The sequence below is a fragment of the Pelmatolapia mariae genome, linkage group LG20 (assembly GCF_036321145.2).
Source record: "Pelmatolapia mariae isolate MD_Pm_ZW linkage group LG20, Pm_UMD_F_2, whole genome shotgun sequence".
Lineage (NCBI taxonomy): Eukaryota > Metazoa > Chordata > Actinopteri > Cichliformes > Cichlidae > Pelmatolapia > Pelmatolapia mariae.
In genome coordinates, this window is record NC_086244.1 from 22713531 (window position 1) to 22736374 (window position 22844).

The following is a 22844-nucleotide window of genomic DNA, read 5'->3' on the forward strand; positions in this document are numbered from 1 at the left end:
GAATAGAGTCAAAGTCAGTGCAAAGCACGGCAGACTATTAAAAAAATCCAGTCCAGATTCATGCTTGTCTCTTCTAATTTTTTGAATTTTCCACACCTAATATAAAAATAACTGAAATATGAGTTCCTGCATGGCCCCGTTAAACGGGTTGCCAATTTGGGTGTTGAAATACCCCCGAGGGGATACTAGTCTAAGGGGTCTGGACGAGACAGAAAATTAGAAAACTTTTCTGCTGCACATTTTATCCGAAATGTCATTTTCATGTATTATTATTTTTTTCTTGTGAATTTCTGGAAGAACTGAGAGACAGGTGGATCAGAGAAACAGGAAATCACCCTTTCCATTTGGATTAGGACAATCCTTAAACACGTTTTTCACAGGTTCACTCAGTCCTGAATAACAAACGAAACAGACCAGGTTCAGAGTCAAACGAACATCATCTTGGGTCTGTGTGTCAATATGCAAATGAACCTCAGTGGATCCAAGAAGACACCGTGCTTAAATGAAGTGCGACCAAAATGCTGTTACTAGAGGTAACTACTAAAATACTTTACTCTGAGACTAAATAAGGAGCAGGACAGTAACAGGGACAAACCATGAATCAGAGGCTGGCTGTCATTTCTTTTCTTTTTTTGCTCTGACTTGTCTTTTATTCTGTGACTCCCAGCAGGCACTAAAGTACTTCTCAAAAACTTTCTACAATCCAATTTTTCACCTCTTGCCTGGGTAAAGTTATTATACTCTGGTGGCTGCCTGGTCCTTGTGTAGCAGTGTAACTAATGGTGCCAATCTCAGTATGTGTATGTGTGTGTGTGTGTGTGTGTGTGGCTTTGATTGGGCACATGGAGAGTTGGACAGATAGATAGCCCTTGGTCGTGCCTAGTCTAGCAGAGCTGAGACAGGGATTAAGAGGTAGGGTGCCTTCATAAGCCACTTTCTTCTTCACTGTTTGAAATATGGCCTGCACAATGAAACACACAGCAGCTAGTGCCTTTAAATATCAATTGCTTTAAGTGGCAGTGCTAAACAGAGGGGAAGAGAGGTGCTGGGGGCATCTCTTTTTTGAAGAAGAAGAAGAAGAAGCTATTTCAAGTATATAAAAAATAACCAACCTTATTTAAGATGAAATATGTAAAACCATAAGTGTTCCTACTACTAATAACATGCTAATCTGTCAGTGCTACTGGGAGCACGTAAATCTGCCCCTCCTGAAAGAAATGTGACAAAAGCCAGCGCTTTGAACTAACTCTCTCTCTGAACTGTGACAAACCACTTTAAACTTTTTGGATTCTGCCCTGTGTTGTTGTGCTCGCTCTCTCTCTCTCTCGCTCTCTCATGTGTTTGCTTTAGGATCAGGTTTTAAACATCTTCTGGACTGGAGGCAACAACCAGCTCAGGTAATTGAGCTTAATCAGTTCAAGTGAATCAAGCTTACTTCATAGCATACGTTCACGCTGAGACCCACTCAGAGTTCTTAGCCTGTCTGTCCACTGACCTCGTTACGGGTAAAAGTTGTCCCACTTCCATTTCTCCATCTGCTACGAAGTTTCTTCACCCTGTACTTCTTTTATTTTGAGTTTGCTGTGCTTTCCTTAAAAATTATTACATCCACTCTCAGAAATCTTTTAGATGGACGTTAAACATGATTTTGATGAGACAGCAGTCAATCTATAATGTATTTAAATCAGTGTTTGCGCAGCAGACATACAAGACCACCTACTGTCTCGATGAAAAAGCAACAACTGTGAGAGACTATCATCAATAGGCATGGAAGATCAGTTTTCTGCATACCTTTATTTCTCTTGGCTTCTCTGGTTTTGAAGTGGGCAGGAATGTGAAGCTGCAATGTTAAAACCACCTACCTAATCTTTGAAAATTTCCTGGTGATTACTACTGAAGCCCCAGAGCCTAAAAAAAACAGTATTCAGGACATTCCTAAAAATAATTTCCTCAGAACTTAACTAAGACCTTGGTCCCCGTGGTGGAAATGTACTGAGCCCATCCAAAGGTTCTTGGCAAATCTTTAGTTACAAGTAAGGTAATATTTTTATAGTTAACCTAATGCATGCAGTCTTAGAGAATGGAATAATACACCTGGAAAAAATTGGCCAGCACTGAGAGGAATTAGCACATGTTCGTCATGAAGCTGACTCGGTGATTAACATGTTCCTCTGAGAAATGACCCAAATGTGTACACTGTGACACCAGAAAGCCTTCTCGTTTCTGGTAAATGGCTGTCTTGCTCAATATCTCTTCCTCTTTCTCCTCCTTCAGATAACATTTTTAAGCTAATCAGGGACAGTAATTCTCACATTATTAGAGGTTAAATGAGACTTTACAACATCATCTTTCAGGTGAATGTAGCAGCTCTTATGAGTTTAGCCTCAGACCAGAGGTTTAATGTAAGTTTAGTGGGCATGTGTGCTTTTCTTGAAAAAATGAAAAATGACAGCAGACTGAATCTTACTGCATCTCCAAAAGAAATAAATTATATCAGGTCAGGTTAAAAAAAGGTTAATGTGCAAAAAATATAAAGTAACAACATCTTCTAGGGAGATGACAGAAGAAAAGCACTACAAGAATAAAGTGGTGACTAAAACCCAAACACATCAACCATAGATGGGATGGAAGAAAAAGTTAAGAATGGGAGCAGCTTAAACCAGCCAATCGTCTCCGCTCTTCTGCTTCATCATGTCCCAGATTTAACAAAGAGCTGTTTAGGTTTCGCCCCAGTTAACAAGTAGGCAATTTAGCAGCGACAGAGGAAATTCTCATCAAAAATATGCAGTCAAGAACAGCAAACAGCTGTCAGCAGTTTGCACCCTCCAGCTCTGCTTTCCATAATTGAGTCAGTAATGTTGCTCTTTTCATCATAATACCATCACTCGTAATCTTTCATCCACCGTAGAGGAAGTTACGCTGCGTGCATCCGTGCTGTCCGACCATTTGATCACAAAACACAATTAGAGCAAAAACATCCGTGAAGTCATCAGCTGCTTGTAAAACAAGGACAGGCTGCCAAAAACTGTGGGGGGAAATTTGAGTGGGATGAATATGCATTGCAGCCATTCAATTGAGTATGATCTGTCAAGATAGTCATCCCAGCTGTGGTGCTCCCCAAGCAATTTATTCAATGCCACACTATAACAAATGACACCACTGGAACCACTGGAATGGAAAGAGAGAAATGGGCTTGCAAATAGTTCTAGTTCTATCTCCATTATAGCTTAATATTGCAATATCATTGATGTGGAACACACACACACACAGGCACACTGGCACAAGCCTCTGCATGGATGGGCATATGTGCACGGTCACATTTTCCCAGTCCACGGCTTTCTCTCTAAGAACATAATTAATGGTCTAGTAAATTGAAGACATTAAAATCGCGAATAGTTGTAAAAAGGGCAACAAGGGACAAAGGAGATGGGTTTTTTGACAAACACTCATATTATTATAAACTCACATCCATGAGCAATATCATGACGGTCAAAAAAGAAAAAGGTCACCACCTAGCTGCTTTAATCTGTTAAACATGCCATCACAGACAGAAGAATATTAAAAACACATTCCAGTTAGGACCGTTCATTTTCTTTAGCTTGTCTGAATCAGGGTTGCGGGTGGAGGACTAAGACAGCTGTCACAGGGTGAGAGGTAGAGTCCACCCTGGAGTCGTCACCAATGTGTCACAGGGCTAACACACAGAAACTCACAACTACAGTCAATTCAGAATCATGCATGGGTGTTTTTGAACTATGAGGAAGCCGGAGTACCCGGAGAGAACCACTGCAGACACAGAAAAGCCTCAGTCTGGATTCAAACCCAGGACCTTCTTATGAGGCAACAGTGCTAACCAATGCACAACCATGCCCCGCTCCAGTCAGGGCTACTATATTCAAAAGAAGGCTGTTATTGCCATCTGCACTGGTGGCATGATTATGTACTGGGACCTCCCCATCTTCTCATGTGGGGATACGCAACACTGACCCATAAAAAAAAAAAAAAAAACTGAGAAAGCATCAGTAACTGCTGACACAACAGCATGAAGTGGAGATGGAGGTGGACTGCAAAGCGGCTTGCAGAAGCAGCGGTAGGCAATTTAAAGTAATATTCCCTGTAATATGTTAGGCTTTGTCAGTTGAAGGCTATCAGACAAGCCATCGGCTGACGGTTGGCTTGGGATCAGCTGATTCTTGCTCTCAGATAAAGTTTGTGAACAAACCAGGTGGGTCATACTGATTCGAATGTTGGATTTCAGACATTTTTGTGGCACGGTTAGAGGATACATACTGCATGTAAGTAAGGCTATCTTTAGAGTGACAGCTGCCCTGACAAAAGGATGTGAGCCATCATCGTTGCAGTCTAACGCCCAGAGGTTGTCTACTAACACTCATCTCCCTTCTCAGCATGCTAACTCAGATTTGCATCATACATTACCAAGCTTCCTTTTGACAAGCTGGCTTTCATTACCTGCAGGCTCTTCAGCATCTTATTGTATAAGTAAAGGTTTCCCTGGTAACAGCGCACCAGAAAGAGGGCCGGAGAATGAAAGAAAATGAAAGAGAGGGGAAGGGGAAAGTGAAATGTGGAGATCTCAGGTCTCGAGGGTCATGCTCATAATTGGTCTAGGGTGAGAGGTTGAACTACCACAACCGCCCCTCTTTTGGCTCCCTGCTTCTCTCCCTCTTTCTATCTGTATGTCTTCCAAATCTCCAGTGACTGTTGCCCCACTGATAAATTAGATGGTAATCAATAATTCAAACATATTCCAACCTGCCCGCGATCCCAGCAGGGGGAGAAAAGAAAACAGGATGGGTAGAGGGGTGGAGGATACGAAAAGAGGGAAAGGAGATCGCGAAGAGCCTTATTGTCTTTCCACAAAGGATACATGCTAAAGACATTCATTACAGATTCAAGCAGTGCTTCCCATCCCCGAGTACCCAGGTTACATTAAGCTCTTAGGTGAGATGATGACACATTGGAGCTCCAGAAGTCAGCGATGTGACTGTGAATTTATTACAGAGTCACCTTGTCTTGGTGTCTCATTGTAAGCTGTTGTTTAATCAACTTTGCAGCTCAGGTCGGGCATGACCTGTCAGAAACTGCTCTTCTGTGGATGAGGGTTGTTCAGGAATAGCAATCAACAGAGCACCTGGGTCAAGACCACAATCAGCATTGAACACTGGGGGTCTATTTGACAGCACAAGCACAGCACTTACACACATACACCTACGGTACCTAATTACAGCGAACCGCATGACCTTCAAAACGAAAAGAATATGGGCCCATAGACAATATAAGATGAGGTTAAGACCTTCATTTCTGAGATTATCTGAACTAATGGAGCTCTGTGAGCTATAGTCATTTACTGTCAGACCTTTGTGCTCCCCGTTTCACGCACAGCAATTTTTGAAAGGAAATAGGCTTCTGCATGTGAACTTTCTTTTAAAAAATGCTTATTTAATTTAGCTAATGCAGTCTGAAGAGCAATTTTTAATGCAGAATGAATTAATCAATTATATATATGTTACATTATTATTTTTAAATGTATTTAAAAATAATAATGTAATAAATGTATTATTAAGGCCTCATAGTGTTGCTCAGTGTTCAACTGACTCCAGATTAGTTTGATTTATTAGTTTATAAAACAGGAAGAACACTTAACTACAGTATATAACAATTTTACATCGGTTGTCCCTGGTCCGTTAGCTGATCGGTGCTGCTCTAGGATTTAACAGGAAATTGCAACCCTCCCCCCAGTACACTTCTTGCAAATCTGTTAATCAGCTTGTATAAACTGTATGATACAAGTAGCAATTCTTCTAAGACCAAAGCACATATCGGGACAGATCCAAAGCTACAGTACTGGACAAATGTCTTTAGCAATCCCTCATTTATTTATATTTTGCTGGGAAATAATTGCAGCAATTTGTGGACACATGCAAACATATATGGAAATGCAGTATGACAAGATATAGAACTTCTGTAAGTAGACTTCAGGAATAGTTCTCAAATCTTGTAGAAGGACATTCATAGCTGTTCTTTGGATGTTGGATGTTCTCTTCCTATCAAGATGATCGCACATTGCTTCAATAATGTTGAGCTCCTGGCTCTGGGGAGGCTAATCCATGACAGATAGAGTTCAACTGTGTGTTTTTCTGCATTAGCAGTGTGTTTGGTATCATTGCCATACTGAAAAATGGAAGTAGTTGCCAAACAGATGCCTTCCAGATGGTACTGCATGGTGGAACAAAAACAAAGTAGTATTTGGCATACCTTAGCATCTTCTACCCAATTCCCTTCCATAAGAATAATCACTTGATCTACTGAAAAGCCAGATGCATCTTTCAGATTCTGTGTCAGCTCTTTGCTGGGTTACCTACAGCATAACCTGATGTGCACCTCCCTAGAAATGTAACTACATGTAGGGCTGACAAAGCCTGCAACTATTGAAACTGGCCTATACAGTACTGTCAATTACTCTTATGCATTTCTAGACACTTTTTTTGTTGAACTTTGTAAATTTATCAGTGAGAGAGTAACAATTATCATCTCAATGTAAGAAAAAATAAACGCCGCCATCAACAAAAGGATTCACAAATGTCAGCAAATTCACGGAGGGACATTGTTGAAACTATTGGAATGGATGTGAGGGAATGTAAAAAGAAGTGGAAAAACTTGAGGGACAAAAAGATTTACCCCCTAAAGATTTATACAGTTTATACAAGCTCATTACCAGATTTGCAAGAAGTGGACTGGGGGCAGGGTTGCATTTCCCTGTTAAGCTTAAGGCAGAGCATGATCACTTATATTGTTTTCAACATCTAACTGCCAGGGGACAGCAGATGTAAATTTGCTATATACTATAGTAAAGTACTTGAAAAAATGACAATGACTTCAGTTCTGAAGAAGCTTCTCGGATGAGAGGTGCAACATCTTTGAGAAACTTAAAAAAGTCCAGTCCCTTTTCTGTCCAAGCTCCTTAGATCACTATGACTGACTGAGAACGTACACAGACCGACCCGAGAAGTCATTTTGCTATTGGTATTCAGTGAATACACAGAGTTTGCGAGGAGTCTAAAATACACTGACAACACATTTTGTTTTTGCATGGATAATTCAAGTACCGGTGCTGTCTTAGTCCTCCACCATCTGTGCAAGCCAAAACAAATAGTAAAAAATGTGCTTGTGCCCACAGTGATATAAATCACAGTCCAGAGAAGCTTTATAAAACATAATAGGAGCACCAGAGAGGTGAAGACAATGAGAACGAAGTGGAGCGATAAAGAGCTACGACCATTCATTTTATTCCTGCTGGCCTATCTCCTCCATCAACCTGGCAATGTCAAAGAAATGCAGTTTATTATCACTGATCAGACAGCTACGACTCCAGGTTCACTCAGGCACTCTGTAAAGAAGTTACACACAAATGCACTCAGCAAAACCCGCTGAGCAGATGTCTAAGGCATCTGTAACTGGGAAAATTAAAATATTCTAGCACTTGCGCTCATATTTCTGTAGTAAACAGCTTTCAAAACATCACGTCACCAGTAAATTTGCAAGGCACGGGAGGATTACACAGTAGCAGTAACCCTCACACCCTGGTTTGCTGGTCTGACAGCATATAGTGTTTTATTGCCACACAATTTGCTCCAGCTGCAGTAATTATTCTTAATTATAGCTGTGCGACGCATCAATATCAAAGCTACAGGCCAAGACCTTCCATGTGTTGTGTGCCCGCTAGCACACACAGATTAGTGAGGAGAGAGAAACAGTATGTTAAAGGCATCCAGCATGTCTGAGATCATGAATATTCAGCAGGAAATTTGAATGTTCGTGCCTCCATAAAGCAAATGAGTTAGCAGAGGAAACTGGGGAAAAACACAACCTAAATCCTTTGTAATATGTAGAAGATGACGTGAAGCTTGCCAAGGGATAATGTTGCGCCTTTAGAGATAACACTCTTCAGGACGAGGCGCTCAGCTTTTCTGCTAAAAAACTTTCTTGGAAGTACTTTGCTTGAACTCGCTTTTCTTCTCTGAAGCTTTCTCTACCGAGTATATTCTCTAGCTTTGTCATCAAAAGACTAGAGGAAAAGTGGGCAGTGTGATGCAAGATGTAACACACAAACACTCACACGGTGCTTGTGGGTAGTCTCCTTTAAAGGGTGAACATGAGGTAAAACTTGCAGTTCTCCTGTGCCGCTGTACCGTGGGTGACTTTTTCCTTCCTAGACACAAATTATGCAGCTACTGTGACAACAAGGACATTGTTTATTCTCCTTGCATGTGATAAAATTTTAAAAAATAAATACATTTTTAAAAAAGCTTCAATTTTCTTCCTTTGCTTGCCTCGTCTCGTCAGAGGTCAAACACAGCTCGTACGAAGGCTCTAATCTTCACCCACCACTAGACCTAATAACCTATAACTCAAAGTTAAGAATGTGCAGCTGTGACTGTGTGGGTGTGTCTGCGAGAGTGCATCCGTCAGAGTAGCCAGAATAGTTATGGCCAGGACTGTCAGGGTCAATGTTCACTTCTAAGTTCATTACCTTTGTCCACTGTGATTGTGTGTGTGTGCGTTTGTGTGCTGGCCTGTCTGCCCTCTCCTGAAAAACTGCCATGACCACTGAAAAGGCCTCCTTCATCTATCATCAAGCTCCGCTGAGCCACAATAACCATCAGCTCTATTAAGGACAACCTCCTCGTCATTGCAAGTCGCTGACATTCATATGTCTAGACTGGGTCCTGTATCTGACCAATGGAAGTGCTTTACTTCCAGGTCAAGTTAAGGTCAACACCTCAAAAACCCAACCGGTTGATAACAAAATGAGCTCCCTGGTGTCTCTGAGTACAAACAAATCGTTACACAGACGGGGCTTCCTGCCAACGTTCGCTATTCTCTGGAGCTGATCGGGGTTCTGACAACCATCCAGCACTACTGTCTGGAACAGTTAGGCTGCAAAGAGAAGAGGGAACAGAGGCGTTTTCGATCAATACGGGCTCATTATCTGTTGCCTTCTGTCCCAGAGAGATGAGTCCCAGCACTCGGCCTGTTGATGAGGAAAGCGCACCACAATTCAATTAGGGGATGGCCGAGATGCCAAAAGAGGTTTGATCAAAGCACTCTGCCAGGCTAATTAGCACACAGCGGTTCACAGGGGCTTTTTTTTTTTTTTTTTTTACATCTGAGGAGCAGAGTATGTTGTTTTGTTAATGGTAGTTTTACCCTGTAATGGACTGGGAATAACCTGGCTCATTTTAAATGCATAGGTTTCAGCCAGGGGAGATTGGGGGTCCCTCTTGCTGCTCTACATACACATGTATATTCATGTGAACACATACGTAGACACACACACACACTGCCTGACGACCTTTTCAAAGGTCAGGCAGGGTTTAATACAACCCCTCGCTGCAGTTTAAACTTGTCAATGTGCAGGTGTGCGTGTGTGTGTATGTGTGTGTTCCTCCAGACAGGAAGTGTCAGGTCATCCAGAAATACTGCCAGGGGAAAATAAAGCTGTTTCCCGAAGTCTTTGGGGACTTTTTAGGCAGCTAGTTGACAGCTTTATAAACCTCATAACAAATGGTCAGCCTCCTTCTCTCTAATGAGGCAAGAAGGTCCGAGGACTGTGAAGGAAAAACAGGTGTGTGGTTCAAAGTGGGCTGATAGCCTACTGTATTCGTGCGAGTGTGAGACGATTGTTTGTGTCACCAGTGAAGCGAGTCACATTTTAATCAAGAGGTAACACAAAGACCCCTGTGGCCTAATGAGCAAACTATCAAGAAAAAGTCTGAGTTCCCCGTTCTTCACACCGTGATGAAGGATGAACAGATCCGAGACACAAAAGAACAGCAAGACACTGAGCAGCAGGAAGATAGCAGGACTTAAACAAATATTTAAGAGCTGAAAGAGCAGCCTTGTATTATTTGAAAGGTATGACCTCGAGACAACCCAGCAGCCAGAAACCTAAAAACTGGTGTAAAATGTTGGTTTTAGGGCCAAAAGACTTTGCAAATTAGAAGTTGTGGGCTTTGTTATTAAATCCAGATTCTTAAAGTTTGACACCAACTGATACTTGCTTCCTTTTTGTTTTTAATGCTCCATTTTGAATTCCCTCCCGTGTGATGCAATATATCACAACTTTCCCATTACACTCTTTGTCTGGAGACGATTTTATAGCTGTGTTCGTTTCTGAAAGTGGCATTTACGTGGGAGCTTATGGTGTGAGCAAGCTGAGTTTTAATGCCATCATAAATAACACTGTCACAGCCTGTCAGGTAAACTTCACTCGGGATAATGGCAAAGGGAAGCTAGCCTCTGAGTCAATAGGAAGCATCATCCGAGACGTATCATCAGTAAAATGTCACAGCCCACACACCACTGATCAGAAACTAAAATGTCTCAACGACCTTTTTCCTCCTCTTGTTATTAAAAATTCGCAAATTACAGCTGGTTTGAATTTCTAAGAAAAACATTTGTAGAAATTAATTTCAAAATTCACAAACTGACATATTAGCCAATGTTTTACATGAGAACTATACTACACAAATGTGAAATACATTAAGTGGCTATATGAACACTTAAGTGACACCCCATACAAAGATAGGTGAATGATGGTTAGTGCAGGTGGAAGATGGGACTCAATTATAATATTGTGATTAGTATAAATTTGCTCTGTCATATCTCTGTACAGCTGCTTAAGGCTTCTGGTGCTCAGAGAAGTTGAGTTCTTTAGACCAACAACACCACATGTTGTCTGTCACAACTCATGTCAACACAACACTTCTTCATCAAAACACAAAAGTTAGAAATCCACGATTATTCCCAGAACTACGTTTAAACAAACTGGATTCAGTAGACATGACGAATGAAGATTTGTTTTAAGTAGGATCCTTACTGCCTAGTTAAAGTTTAAAAAAATATATATATATTTAACATGTCCTCATCAGTTTTCTGCATCCTCCAACAGAAGCCGTGCTCCTGCCCATGTAAAAACAGACACTGTATTGGAAAGTAATTCCTTTGTCAAACACGCAGTGGCTTCCTCGTAGAATAAAACTTCTAACAGCTAAAAAGTGCAGAAGTGTGGAACAACTCACCAGCTGTAAAGTGCAAATAAAGATGAGAGTGCATCGTCCGCTGCAGCAGCCCATTGTGTCAGCGGTGAAAACACGGTGACTCTGGGAGGGGGAAAAAGAAAAAGAAAAAGTCAGAGGAGCTCTCGGTGTGCTGGCAGGACTCAGTGTTGATCCAAGCACCGGCGTCCCATTCTTTTTTTCCACCCCGGTCTCTTTTACTTGAGCCCAAAACACGATAGACGAGAGTCGCTCCGGATGCTCTGGATCTGTTTGTTTGCCTCCGCTCCAGCCGCTCGGCCGCACTTGAGGTGACTGACTGGGAGGGTGGTTGCGAGCCGGTGTGTAAAAAAAAAAAAAAAAAAAACAGAAAAGAAAAAAAGGAGGAGGGGGTGGGAGGTGGTCGCGGTGGTGGGGTAGTAAAAACGAGGCTGAGACAGGGCTGACTGAGGGCGTCACCTGGTTTCTCACTGTGGCAGTCGGTAAATTTCGCGCTTTATAAGTCGAAATATTTTAACACAGGTTGGTTTATTATCGTGGCGAATAAAACTCTGTCCCTGTTGAACTAATTAAAAAGAAATGAGCCAATTAGATTTGCAGAAATGGAGATTAATCTCATTTGGGCAGTGGAAATTGTCAAGATGTGCACTTGTGTTTTTAGAATTTCGTATTATTTGTGACTTAATGACGCTAGATAAACTCGGACGTATATTAGAGCGTCAGGACGGATACCAGGTTACACTGCTGCTATCTGTGGAGAACTGGCTCCATCTCGTGGCTGTATGTCGACACACACCCTGGCAAGTTTCAACAAAGACCTACATCACACAAAACATAATTTTCTACTATTTGCGTCAAGGCGTCTCTTTTCATATTTAATAAACCATCGTACTGGTGCGCTTGACAGCTTCTTCACTAATAATTAAAGCTATTTAAGCTCCTGTGTGTTCCCTAAATCTTAAGGGTTCAGTTTAAAGATGTTTTTAATTCCGTGATGTAAATAGCTTAGTTTATTTACGCACAACTTCGAGTTTGTTTTCACTTTACGTGCATCTTTTTGTGCAGACCTTTTGTGTGAATCTCCACTTGCCTTTTAGGCAACCAGTGGTCGGTATAATTTAAAAGAGAGAGGATCTTAGCAGCAAGTCTCTCAGTCTACCTCTCCCTCTGCAGGAGCGCACGAAGGCAGGTCCCACCTCTCCCCTCACTAGCTTCTTAAATCTTTTACGTGTCTGCAGGCTCTGAGTGAGGGAACACTTCACATCTCATTTCATCACACACTCCCGCGCTCTTTCCCTTTAAAGTACTGTTCCTCTCCTCTCTCCTCCTCCGTGCGCCGCCCTGCCCTCTTGCGTCCAGCCGGCCCAGGAGGAGCTCCTCCCTCCCATCGCCAAAAATAACCTCAGGGTATTTGAGGAAGCCGACGAGCAGGCACGAATCAGGCATGGAAAAAAGAAAAAAAAAAAGCAAAGAAAAACTGAAAAGCTGAAACCCGAGTAAACGTTCTGGCAATCCACCTGCCCCTGTTTCCCAATAGAGTGATGACTTACAGTTTGCGTATGCTCCGGTACTTTTATTTCAGAGAGATAAGCAATGGCGCATCGTGTTACATAATCTCAGCAGGTGAGCATTTACTACATGTTATACAGCTGGACGATGAATTACTTTTTATTGAAAATTTGTGACGATGGCAATAAATAATTAAAATCAAATCACTAAAATCTAAAAATATTTTTTGCCAATGTATTCTTCCAGGCGTAAGACTGTCAGCTTTATATTTTTTCCCCAAATCACACCACCTTCATCAGCAGTCATGGTGTGCTCGCTTATGTACTCAAGATCCGCCTGGTTCCTGTAAACTAACAGCTAGAAGTTATTTAAAGACAATCAAATAAATTATAATAGAAGAATGACAGTAATTGCAGTTAATGCTCAAAAGGTTACGGGGGCCTGAGTTAGTTATAGCCAGTGTTGGGGAGTAACGGAATACATGTACCGCCGTTACGTATTTAGAATACAAAATATGAGTAACTGTATTCCGTTACAGTTACCGTTTAAAAAGGTGGTATTCAGAATACAGTTACTTTGTTGAAATAAATGGATTACACGGCGGTACTTTCCTGTTTCATATTGTCGCGGGTCAGGACTGTTTGGGTTTGTTTGTTCTGTTGTTCTGTTGTTCCAGGCGGCAGCGTTACGGTTGCCATGGTTACAGGGTGACGCTCTCTCTCTCTGCGTGTTTCCTGGGTGAGAGAGCGCTTTTGTTGTTGTTGTTGTTGTGCTAAGCTAATAGGCAGAATGCTACAGGCATGGCCCTAAAGAATGTAGCCTCATGGGCAGTGTAGTCCGTGCTGCAGCGAGAATGGACTACCATACACGTTATGTGTCTGTGAGCGAGGGAGGGAGAGAAAGGAAAAGTCTGAGCTGTCACGGAGCAAAAACGGGAGCTGGAAGCATGTAAATATAATAATAACCACTGCAGCCAAGAAGAGTGCCTGACGAGCCCATTTGTAAGTAAACTATTAAGACTCAACTGTACACTGTGTTCGTGTTTTCCTCCGGAAAAAATAAGTTCCGTTGGAGCAGCCTTTCAACGCCTCTCTCTGTCTCTCGCTAGCAAAGTTGACCCAGACAACAAAGTAAAGCTAGTTTTCAGCTACGAGCCCGACACGGAACCCACCGTATTAGCCAGATGTCCCTTTACTACGGTTCGGAGCTGCGGACCTTCAGTAACAGTAATAAATCACAGCAATAGTACATTCACGTAGTTGTAAACAGCATGATAATATATTAAGTAATCCAAAGTATTCAGAATACGTTACCCTCATTGAGTAACGTAACGGAATACGTTACAGAATACATTTTGGGGCATGTATTCGGTATTCTGTAATGGAATACATTTTAAAAGTAACCTTCCCAACACTGGTTATAGCCAGGAAATACTGTTCAAGCTTAACATTCAAGTGATGCTGTTTTGTTTAGGGTTTTTTTTGTTTTTTTGGGGGGAGGGGTTGTTACTTTCACATTTTTATGCCAAATTCTAAATAGTATATTCTAAATAGTATTTATCTTGTCATATTTCATTGAATAAAGGTGTTTTCTTGGTTCCGTGTGAGTGATTGCTCTGTTTGCCTGTAGCAGATGGCATGTTTCACTGTTACACATCAAGCCTGTAAGTGCAAGACATACGTGAAGCTTATTTATACCTAGGCCGCATTTCTCATGAGAACATGGCTTCTGAACGTGTGCCATAAATCTGTGCTTGTGTGTATTTGGGTTGCTGGTTGGGTGGGAGAGAGTGAGACAGAGAGGCAAGCACGAGGCTGAAATAAGGTCACTGTTAAAGTTCTGTTGGAAGCCTTGATGGAGGTTCTCCTTGTGTTCTCATTTTGCCTGACACCTCCTATCTTCACAGTCTGCATAATGTGTGTGTGTGTGTGTGTGTGTGTGTGTGTGTGTGTGTGTGTGTGTGTGTGTGTGTGTGTGTGCTTGAGTGGGTGGGTGTGTATCCAGAGTACTTCTTTCATGACAAGTGTGGCCCTCCGGGGCTGCTGTTCTCCATGAAGACACTAATGTGAAGTGACAGGAGAGCCAGTGGTGCACTGCTCTGAGGGGACCTGCATTGTGGAGGAGACCCAAGAGTCTGGCCCACAGTGGACAACAATAGGAAAAGATCTCAAAAGGACAAGGCCTGTCTGTCTTTGAAAAAGCGTCTTAGCCTGTCGCTTTTACTTCTCTTTCTTCTCTTTCTCTCCCTCTTTTTTCCTCACTGATTCTCTTCTCACACGTTTTTGGCGCTCAAACACACCAGTGAGGATTTTGTCCTGCAGCACTCAACAGAAGTCTCTTTCACTTTTATCAAAGGGCCAATTCATCATTTCTGAGACATGAGAGCAAAAGAAATTGAATCCATATACTTACAGCAGCCTGAAAGACTTGATTTCCCCCAAATTATTGTTCTTGCAACAGTAGTTTGCTCACACCAAAGGTTCGCAAATGATGTCATTATTCAGGCAGAAATGAATATGTCAGCTAGGGGGGGTTAACAAAAACAACACCGGATATTTTTGCAGTGGTGCAACTGAAATACATTACAACCTAACTTTAAATCAAAAGCGAAATGAGCTGCTCCCTTCAGCTCTGTGGGAGATTTGTCAACACGAACTAGCTTACACAGCTTCAAATTACAGCCACCGCCGGCTTTCCAACACGCATATGAATGTTTTCTTTATTTAGGCTATGCTCATAAAAGTTTAACGTTATACAGTGCATGTGACGATGGGGGCGCAGGCCCATCTGATTTTTTTTCCCTTTTCTTTGTTTGCCATTACAAAAGTCCAGAACTCGATAAACAAGGAATACAGAGGCTGCTATAAGGAACATGTCAATAACTGACAATACTTCGGAAAGGAAATATTTCTCCTCTGGATAATTTTTTGAGAAGTCGGTGTTACTCTAACTGCGGTCGCTTGGAGGCACTCTCTGTGAGGTCAGTCTTAATTGAATGGGTGCCTTCACAGGTGCGTCAATAGAGATTGAAGCCGGAAAAGAGGTGAAGAGGAACCCCTTCAAAATAAAAGTAATATATTTTGTGCTGGTTAGACTTCAGGGGAAGTTTTCCTAACCAGAGAAGAAATCAGCTTGAGTTTATACTAAATCAACAGCAGATACTGCTAGAGAGATATATCAGCCCCACAATCAATTCAGACCAATTTAAGACAAGAAAAGATGAAGAAGGAACTAAAAAGACATTATAAAGAGAAAAACATGCGAAATCCCCAGATGACCATGTCAAATCTTGTCCTTAATTTTAAACTATTTCGGCCAAGGTTGAGCCTATACAGGCCTCTCTGTTGTGTGGTATTAAAAACAACTGTTCCTTAGTACAGGCTTTAATTCTACATTAATATTTATTAATGATCTGATATGAGGAAGACAGTGTTTGTGGCATTTTAAAAGGACAACAGCACTAGAGGCATACTTTCCTTCACTATTTTCTTTCTAATTTTTTTTTTTTTTTTTGCTTTTTACTATATTTTATTGCCAGTTCAAACGTGGGATTCATGTTTTTGGTATTCACTGTTGCAAACTTAATACGTAGCAGGGAATGGATATAAATAATATTTTATATGCAAATAAAAGCATTGTTTACTTTGCTTTTTATTTGAATTAATATGTCGGATATTAGCTTTGATCAATGTTCATAAATGTCAACTATATTTTATTCTTTTAAATATTCGAAATAAACCTGTCTAATTTTATTTATTTATTTATTTATTTTGCAAGATGAAATCAAATTTAATCTACTATCTTTTTGGTGATCTCTACTTTACTATTAATGGGATTCTTCTTCAGTTTCCTTTTCCCAAAACTATAGATATAGTGTTTTATTTTGAAGTGCGGTAACAGGAAGTAAGCGTGCCATCGCGTGTGTTTGACGCTATTTTCAGTCACATGGTGCTGCCCAACCGAGGGCTGCTGATGGAGCCAGATGAAAAAGACAGGAGGCGAGCCCCTCCGGTTGCGCGTCAGCATCCCCTCAAATAGGAATCCGCTTCTGTCACTTCTGCCCTGCACACCGAGAGACGGACGGGAGCAACCCCGAAACAACACCTGAAGGAGAATTTTATTTGGCATGCAACGGGTTTGATTTTCTTCGTTGTATTTTTTTCTTTTGTAATGCCAAAGAAGAAGAGTAAAGGGAGGCTGTGAGGAGGCTGGAGCCTTGCAAAGAATGATAGTGAGGATCAAGGCGCGCTGTCCCAGGAGAACTCATCTGAAAAGCTGGCCGTGAGAGACCGGGATGCTCCTCTAAGGCACCGGGGACGAGTGAGTACGACGCATCTGGTCTCCGTCGTTTTCATTTTTGCTTCCACTTTGGCGACATCTGGGCAGTTTTGGATAGTGTCCCTCCTTACCTCTGAATTATGCCGTAGCCACTACTCGATCCCACCTGTCTGATCAATGATTCACGGGCGTCTTTGTAAAGCGCGCATAACCGCGTCTTCACCGACGTGTGAAAGTTGCCCCTCATTTGGAAATGGTGCACTTTCAGCGGCAACTTAATGCACGCAGGCGTCAGGGGTTTGATGTCGTGCGGGTGAATGGGAGGTCGATCGTGCCCCTTTAAAGTTTTGATTAGCGGGGACGTGTTGCACACTGCGGCCACAGCGTCGGCGTTAGGCTAATTAATAAAGCCTTTGTGAGGGGCTCTCCTATCAAAGGCACTTATCATTAATCCACTGATGGCCCGGAGGGCGTGGGTTGCTGTACGTGATGTTAAGAGAAAGGCACCAGTCCTGCTCACACGCTCGGGCTGATTAATTATGGACTTAGAACTGATGAACTCGCTGACTATTAAGTGCCGAGGAGATGCAGGCTTGTCAAAAAGAACCAGTGGCTTTTCAGATCAGCTTAAAGTTTGATTGTCACAATTCAGTCGTGGCATTTGGGCTCTTTTTTCTTCTTCTTTTTACTCAAAATACAGGTTCGGGCCGTTAAGACACGTGGTGTGTTAAATATAGGCTCGCCAGTTAGAAATGACATCATTTCATAACATCTGATTCACTCAGTAACCTGTAATAAGAGTGAAATCCTTGCTGTGCTGCTAAATGTGTGGGTGTGAGCAGAACTTCTGCAGCAGGCTCAGTGCATGTAGATGAATGAATCGCACTTAACTATGCAATAAGGGTTCCCATCTCCTCTGTGTGTGTGTGTGTGTGTGTGTGTGTGTGTGTGTGTGTGTGTATTTCACCTCATTACACCCATTGTGTTGACTTAAGCAGGAGGGTCACCCCTGAGGCCTGTTCTCCTGCCTTATTGAGGAGTGATGCCCTGAATTTCACCATGCTCGCCCTGATTACAGACAAGGGAGAGGCTTTTCAGCTTACGTGTTAAATTCACGGCCTGTTATTTCGACTGAAGCATCATGCATGAGTGTGACGTATATTTCCTGCCGCAGATATGTCAGTGCGTTACACAATCACCACAATGAAGAAGTACCCCCCTCATAACAAGTGCTTTGTTTTTGAGAGGTGCTTAACTCTTGCACGTAATAGATTTCCAATTTGCTATGGAGCTCCGGCTTTGGTCCGAGTCTTCAGCAATTATATTTTGCAGCCTGCCCACGCATGCTTTGTACAGGAGCCCCACTATTCTTGGTTGTTCTACAAACTGACCAAAAAAAACCCCTCTCTCCCTTACAGCCTGTGTGCTGCATTTCTCCTGAGGCATTTTCAATATTCTCCCTGTGTATGTATTAAACATCAAGCTTGTCGAACTGCGAGCGCGGGGCCGAGCACTTTAAGGCAGAGTCAGCCTTCTGTTGAGGGTGACAGAACAGTCAGATGGCCCCCACAGGGCAGAGAACAATTCCTGCTGCTGATGCACCCAAGGCGACAGGACTGGAGCGCTCTTTTCTTTCATCCAACCTACATCCCATCATCCCTTCCCACCTTCCTTCATCTCAGAGAAATGGAAAAAAAATGAAAAAAAGGGGGGAAAAAAAGAGTCTCACTGGTTCTCTTGCACACCTGCACCACGGCGTCTCTTCTCTTTCCGTTTTCCTTGCGCTTCGACATGTGAAACATTTACACCCTCCTTTATAAACACACATGCAGACGTGTGCCTCAGGACTAATATTTATGAGTGGCTGCTTAGGTCGTAAATCAGACCTGTTCTCACACACAGCACAGCTATACTTCACATATAATACCCACAATCATGTTTTTTAGCATTTTATCATAATTACATACCCTGCTATTCTCTACAACACACACATTTATTTATTTATTTGCAGTCAAATGCATTTGTTCTGTTATAAAGTCTAATTTTTATGAGTGTTAAACTGTGTTTGAGTAGAATTTATGTCATAAAGATGATTATGTAAAGGACTGTATTATATTCAGAGTTGTTTAAAAAAATACAAACACTTCTCACTATCATGCACCGCATCTTTATCAGCGCTCTGTCAACAGCCTCTCAATACTACAAACTTAAAATGTTATAGAAGAATTGAACTGCAGCGCTTTATGTCATATACATGCAATCATTGTGTCATAAAGGTAGTATTAGTCACTCGTACACGTATACATTTGCTCATAAAGTCAGGCTGTTTTGTCACACTGTGAGACCAGTCTGATTTGTTGCACAAGCATGACCTTAAACTCACTAAACGCTCACGTAACTGCTAGCCAGCTGGGTAAATTAGCATGCTTAGAAAAGAGATACTGCAAGGCTGTACTGGAAGAGAAAAATCATCTTTGTATAAAATGTTGCTATTCTTGGTGAACAACTTGAACTTAGTGAATTTTTAAGTTCTTCTGCGGTTGGATTGAAATCTTCTCTGAAACGTAAAGATAGCCGGAAGGCACGATTTCTTTCCAAAAAGGCTGCGAGCCAATCAGAAACTGAGAATCTCAACAGCTTCTCTGTTCAGAGAAACTACCCCCTGTTTCAAATAAATGCTCTGCACACTGACACAGATGTAAAGTGCCTATTCACTGTCATTTTTTTTCTTCTGGCACAATCGTACTGACTCATAATATTCATGCAAACAATTATACAACAGTTATAGTTTTCATTTATAATCTTCCCCACACACTGATGTGTGCCTACATGCTAGCTTTTAGCAGATATCCTTCTGATCCCACTCACAGTATCATGCTCTCTTTTAAAATGATTTTTTTTAAATCATGCAAACTACCATTCAGTTATGCATACATGATAAAAAGAGGGATATGTTGCCACGACTTTAAGTAAGAATGATAATGTTTAGAAGAAAAGCCACACAAATCTTCCTTTTTTAAAATATGTTTGAACCAAGTGCAATTTTCGTGTCCAATTTCAACTTCTCTCTTTTGTGGTTTGTTTGTTTTTTTCTCTAAGTGTGATTTGCCAATGCTAACTTTTGTCAGTTTTGATTTTCTTTAAAAGAACTACAACTGACAGCATACAGAATCAAAAATCAACTTTTCATTTTTGTGCAATTTTTTTCATAAGAAACAAAGGTGAAGATGATTTAAGTGTCTCATTAGGTTAGTTGTTAGGTGGTGTTCCTCTGCAATTTACTTTAGTGAAATTTGTGTCCTCCTCACTCACATTGAAGAACTTGCTAACAGCCACACCATGGCGACATGTTGGTGTATGGCTGTGAGTGTGCCGGTGACCGTTGTGTGCATGTTGCACATCCATGAAATGGGTTGACTCATAATCTGACAAATGTGAGACTGACGCTAAGAACGCTAAGAACGCTGATTACACTGATCCCAAATCCAACAACTGCTAACTTGGTTAGCTAACTAATGTTAGCTCTATGTCAACTCTGTTCTTCAAACTGCAGCAATACTGACTCATCCAGATTCAAAATACATTGCACGCTCTGAAGTGATTCGTGAAACCAACACTTTGCAGTTGCAAACTGTGCTTGTAGCAATGGAACAACACAACTGACTTTACAAAGCAGATTACTTTTTGGGTTACATGTTGCCGTTACAGAGTTTTCCCATCAGGATTCTTTATTATTATTTATTTTCTTTTTTTGTCTTTCCATTATAATCTCTCTGACAGAGACCCTCGGCAGCACGTAGTTGTTGAGAGCTTTGAAAATGTAAGCCATTGTCAGTGGCTTTTGGTTTGCTTGTTAAATGTGATGGTAACTTTACAGATCACAGCGTTAATGGTCCATGAATCCTCAAAGTGTGCATGTGCATACACATGCAAGCATGTCAGCTGTGTGCCTAATAGCTCAGGGATCGAGGGGCTGTAGATTGGCCAGTCAGCCAGACAGATGTGCCCTAGCCTTGACTTGTAGTGCAGGGCTTCAAACTGGCCTGCCACCCAGCATTAGTGCCACGGATCTGTTACCAAAGGGCACCAAAAGTTACTCTCAGCATAAAATGCTCTAAATTATTAATTCTGTTGTATAAGGCAATAAATGCCATTGCAGTGGCCATTCAAGGATAACATATTCAATAGATACATATAATGTGCATTCTAACAAATTTATATCAGATAAAATTACCATACCACAGATCAATACAGTGACTGCACAGCACTTCTCTTACTATTCGCTTAGCCTAATTAAAAAAACAAAACAAAAACAGTTTCGTTAGGCCTTCATCATTTTCACCATATTTTCCATGAAAAAAGCCTCGGAAGTGGTTACCACAGCTCATCCCCTGAGTCATCACTTGACGCAATTAACTAACAATTATGCAGGATCCTCCCGACTAATTGTCGAGTGCATGGAATGTTTAGTGTCCATTGTCTCGCTCTGCACTAAATATATTTCAGGCTTAGCGTGGCAAAAGCTTGCCATTAGAGTCTGAGCACGGTAATTCATACAGTAAGTATTGATTCATGTCTCAGCGGCACTACAGCATAATGTCCCTGAAAACAAGCGCGAACAATAAATAAAGTACAGAAAAGGCAGTGATTTACATAGTTATGCTTTTAACTCCTCATTATGTCTATTTGTAATGCACTCATAATCCAAACGACATAAAATAATGTACTTAGAACATTTTAGCTTTACTATTACATGTAAGTAATGTACTACAGCCTCTTCTGCTGAACGTGACCTGAGAGAAGTTATTCTCCTCTTTTGAACCTTGAATCAGAATCAGAATCAGAAGACTTTATTTATCCCCAAGGGGCAATTAACAAACAACAGAGCAGCATAACATTGAAGATAAGAACAATAAGAACAGGCAATAACAGTGAAATAATGAATATACAGTATGTACAGTTTTAAAATTACACAGTTTTAAAATTAAAGTGACTGAAAGGTGAATAAATAACTGTAAGTGACTAAAAGTGAATAAAGTGTCGGTAGTATAAGAAGAGTGTAGTTTATGTTTATGGGTGTGGGAAATGGTCTTATCGGCTGGAGTTAAAAAGCAGAGTGGCTTTGGGGACAAAGGTGGCTCTCCTCCTCTCAGTCTTGCAGGAAATGCAGCGGAGGCGTCGCCCAGAGGGGAGCCATTGAAATGCAGGGTGAAGAATGTGAGAGGGGTCGTTGATGATTTTGGCTGCCTGTCTAAGGGCCTGTTGGCTGAAAACCTGTGCCAGAGTTCTGACAGGCAGGCCAATGATTTTAGAGCACACTGATGGAGTGTGCTGCAGTCTGTTCTTGTTCTGAAGGCTGAGGGAGTGGAACCAGCAGGTGATGGAGAAGGTCATGATGCTTTCCAGGAAGGCATAGTAAAAAGTCATCGTGATGGGTGTGCTGACTCCAAAGGAGTTGAGTTTCCTAAGGAGGTATAGCCGTTGGTGGCACCTCCTGAGAATCTCCTCTGTGTTGGCAGAGAATTTCAGGAGGTTGTCAAATATGGTTCCCAGGTATTTGTACTCCTCAACTACCTCCACTGGTTTCCCGTGGATGGTGGTGGTGACTGAAGCGGCCAGATCCCTCTGCCTACTGGAGAAGGTCACCACCATCTCTTTGGTTTTGCTCACGTTCAGTTCAAGTTTGGAGCTGTCACACCACTCTACAAACTCCTGAAGAGCGGGCCCGTGGTGTTGTGAGGGGCCTGACAGCAGTGACAGGAGAACTGTGTCGTCAGCATATTTAACCAGGTGACAGTTGGGCTGTGTGGATCTGCAGTCATCAGTGTAGAGGATGAAGAGCAGGGGGGAGAGCACACAGCCCTGGGGGGAGCCAGCTTTTGGGCTTTATTTTATTCAGCATTACTTCTTGAAGTAAGCAACCTCATCCAGTAATTTGATGAAAAGCTGAAGAAAATGACCCTAATGTAATAAAATGCT

General features: G+C 41.7%; 2 protein-coding genes across 4 annotated transcripts in view; one reads left to right on the plus strand and one right to left on the minus strand.

Moving 5' to 3' along the window:
- nkain4 (sodium/potassium transporting ATPase interacting 4) overlaps positions 1-11409 on the minus strand; it is a 50538-nt gene extending 39129 nt beyond the window's left edge. For both annotated transcript variants that reach the window (XM_063463823.1, XM_063463822.1), the window contains exon 1: positions 11103-11409. In XM_063463823.1, coding sequence (XP_063319893.1) covers positions 11103-11156 — 54 coding nt within the window. In that variant the 5' untranslated portion in view covers positions 11157-11409. The remainder of the gene's footprint in view (positions 1-11102) is intronic.
- A 5139-nt stretch (positions 11410-16548) lies between these two features.
- The window catches only part of LOC134619065 (uncharacterized), a 45199-nt gene continuing 38903 nt past the window's right edge, over positions 16549-22844 (plus strand). For both annotated transcript variants that reach the window (XM_063464789.1, XM_063464793.1), the window contains exon 1: positions 16549-16907. The gene's annotated coding sequence lies outside the window, so the exon portion shown is untranslated. The remainder of the gene's footprint in view (positions 16908-22844) is intronic.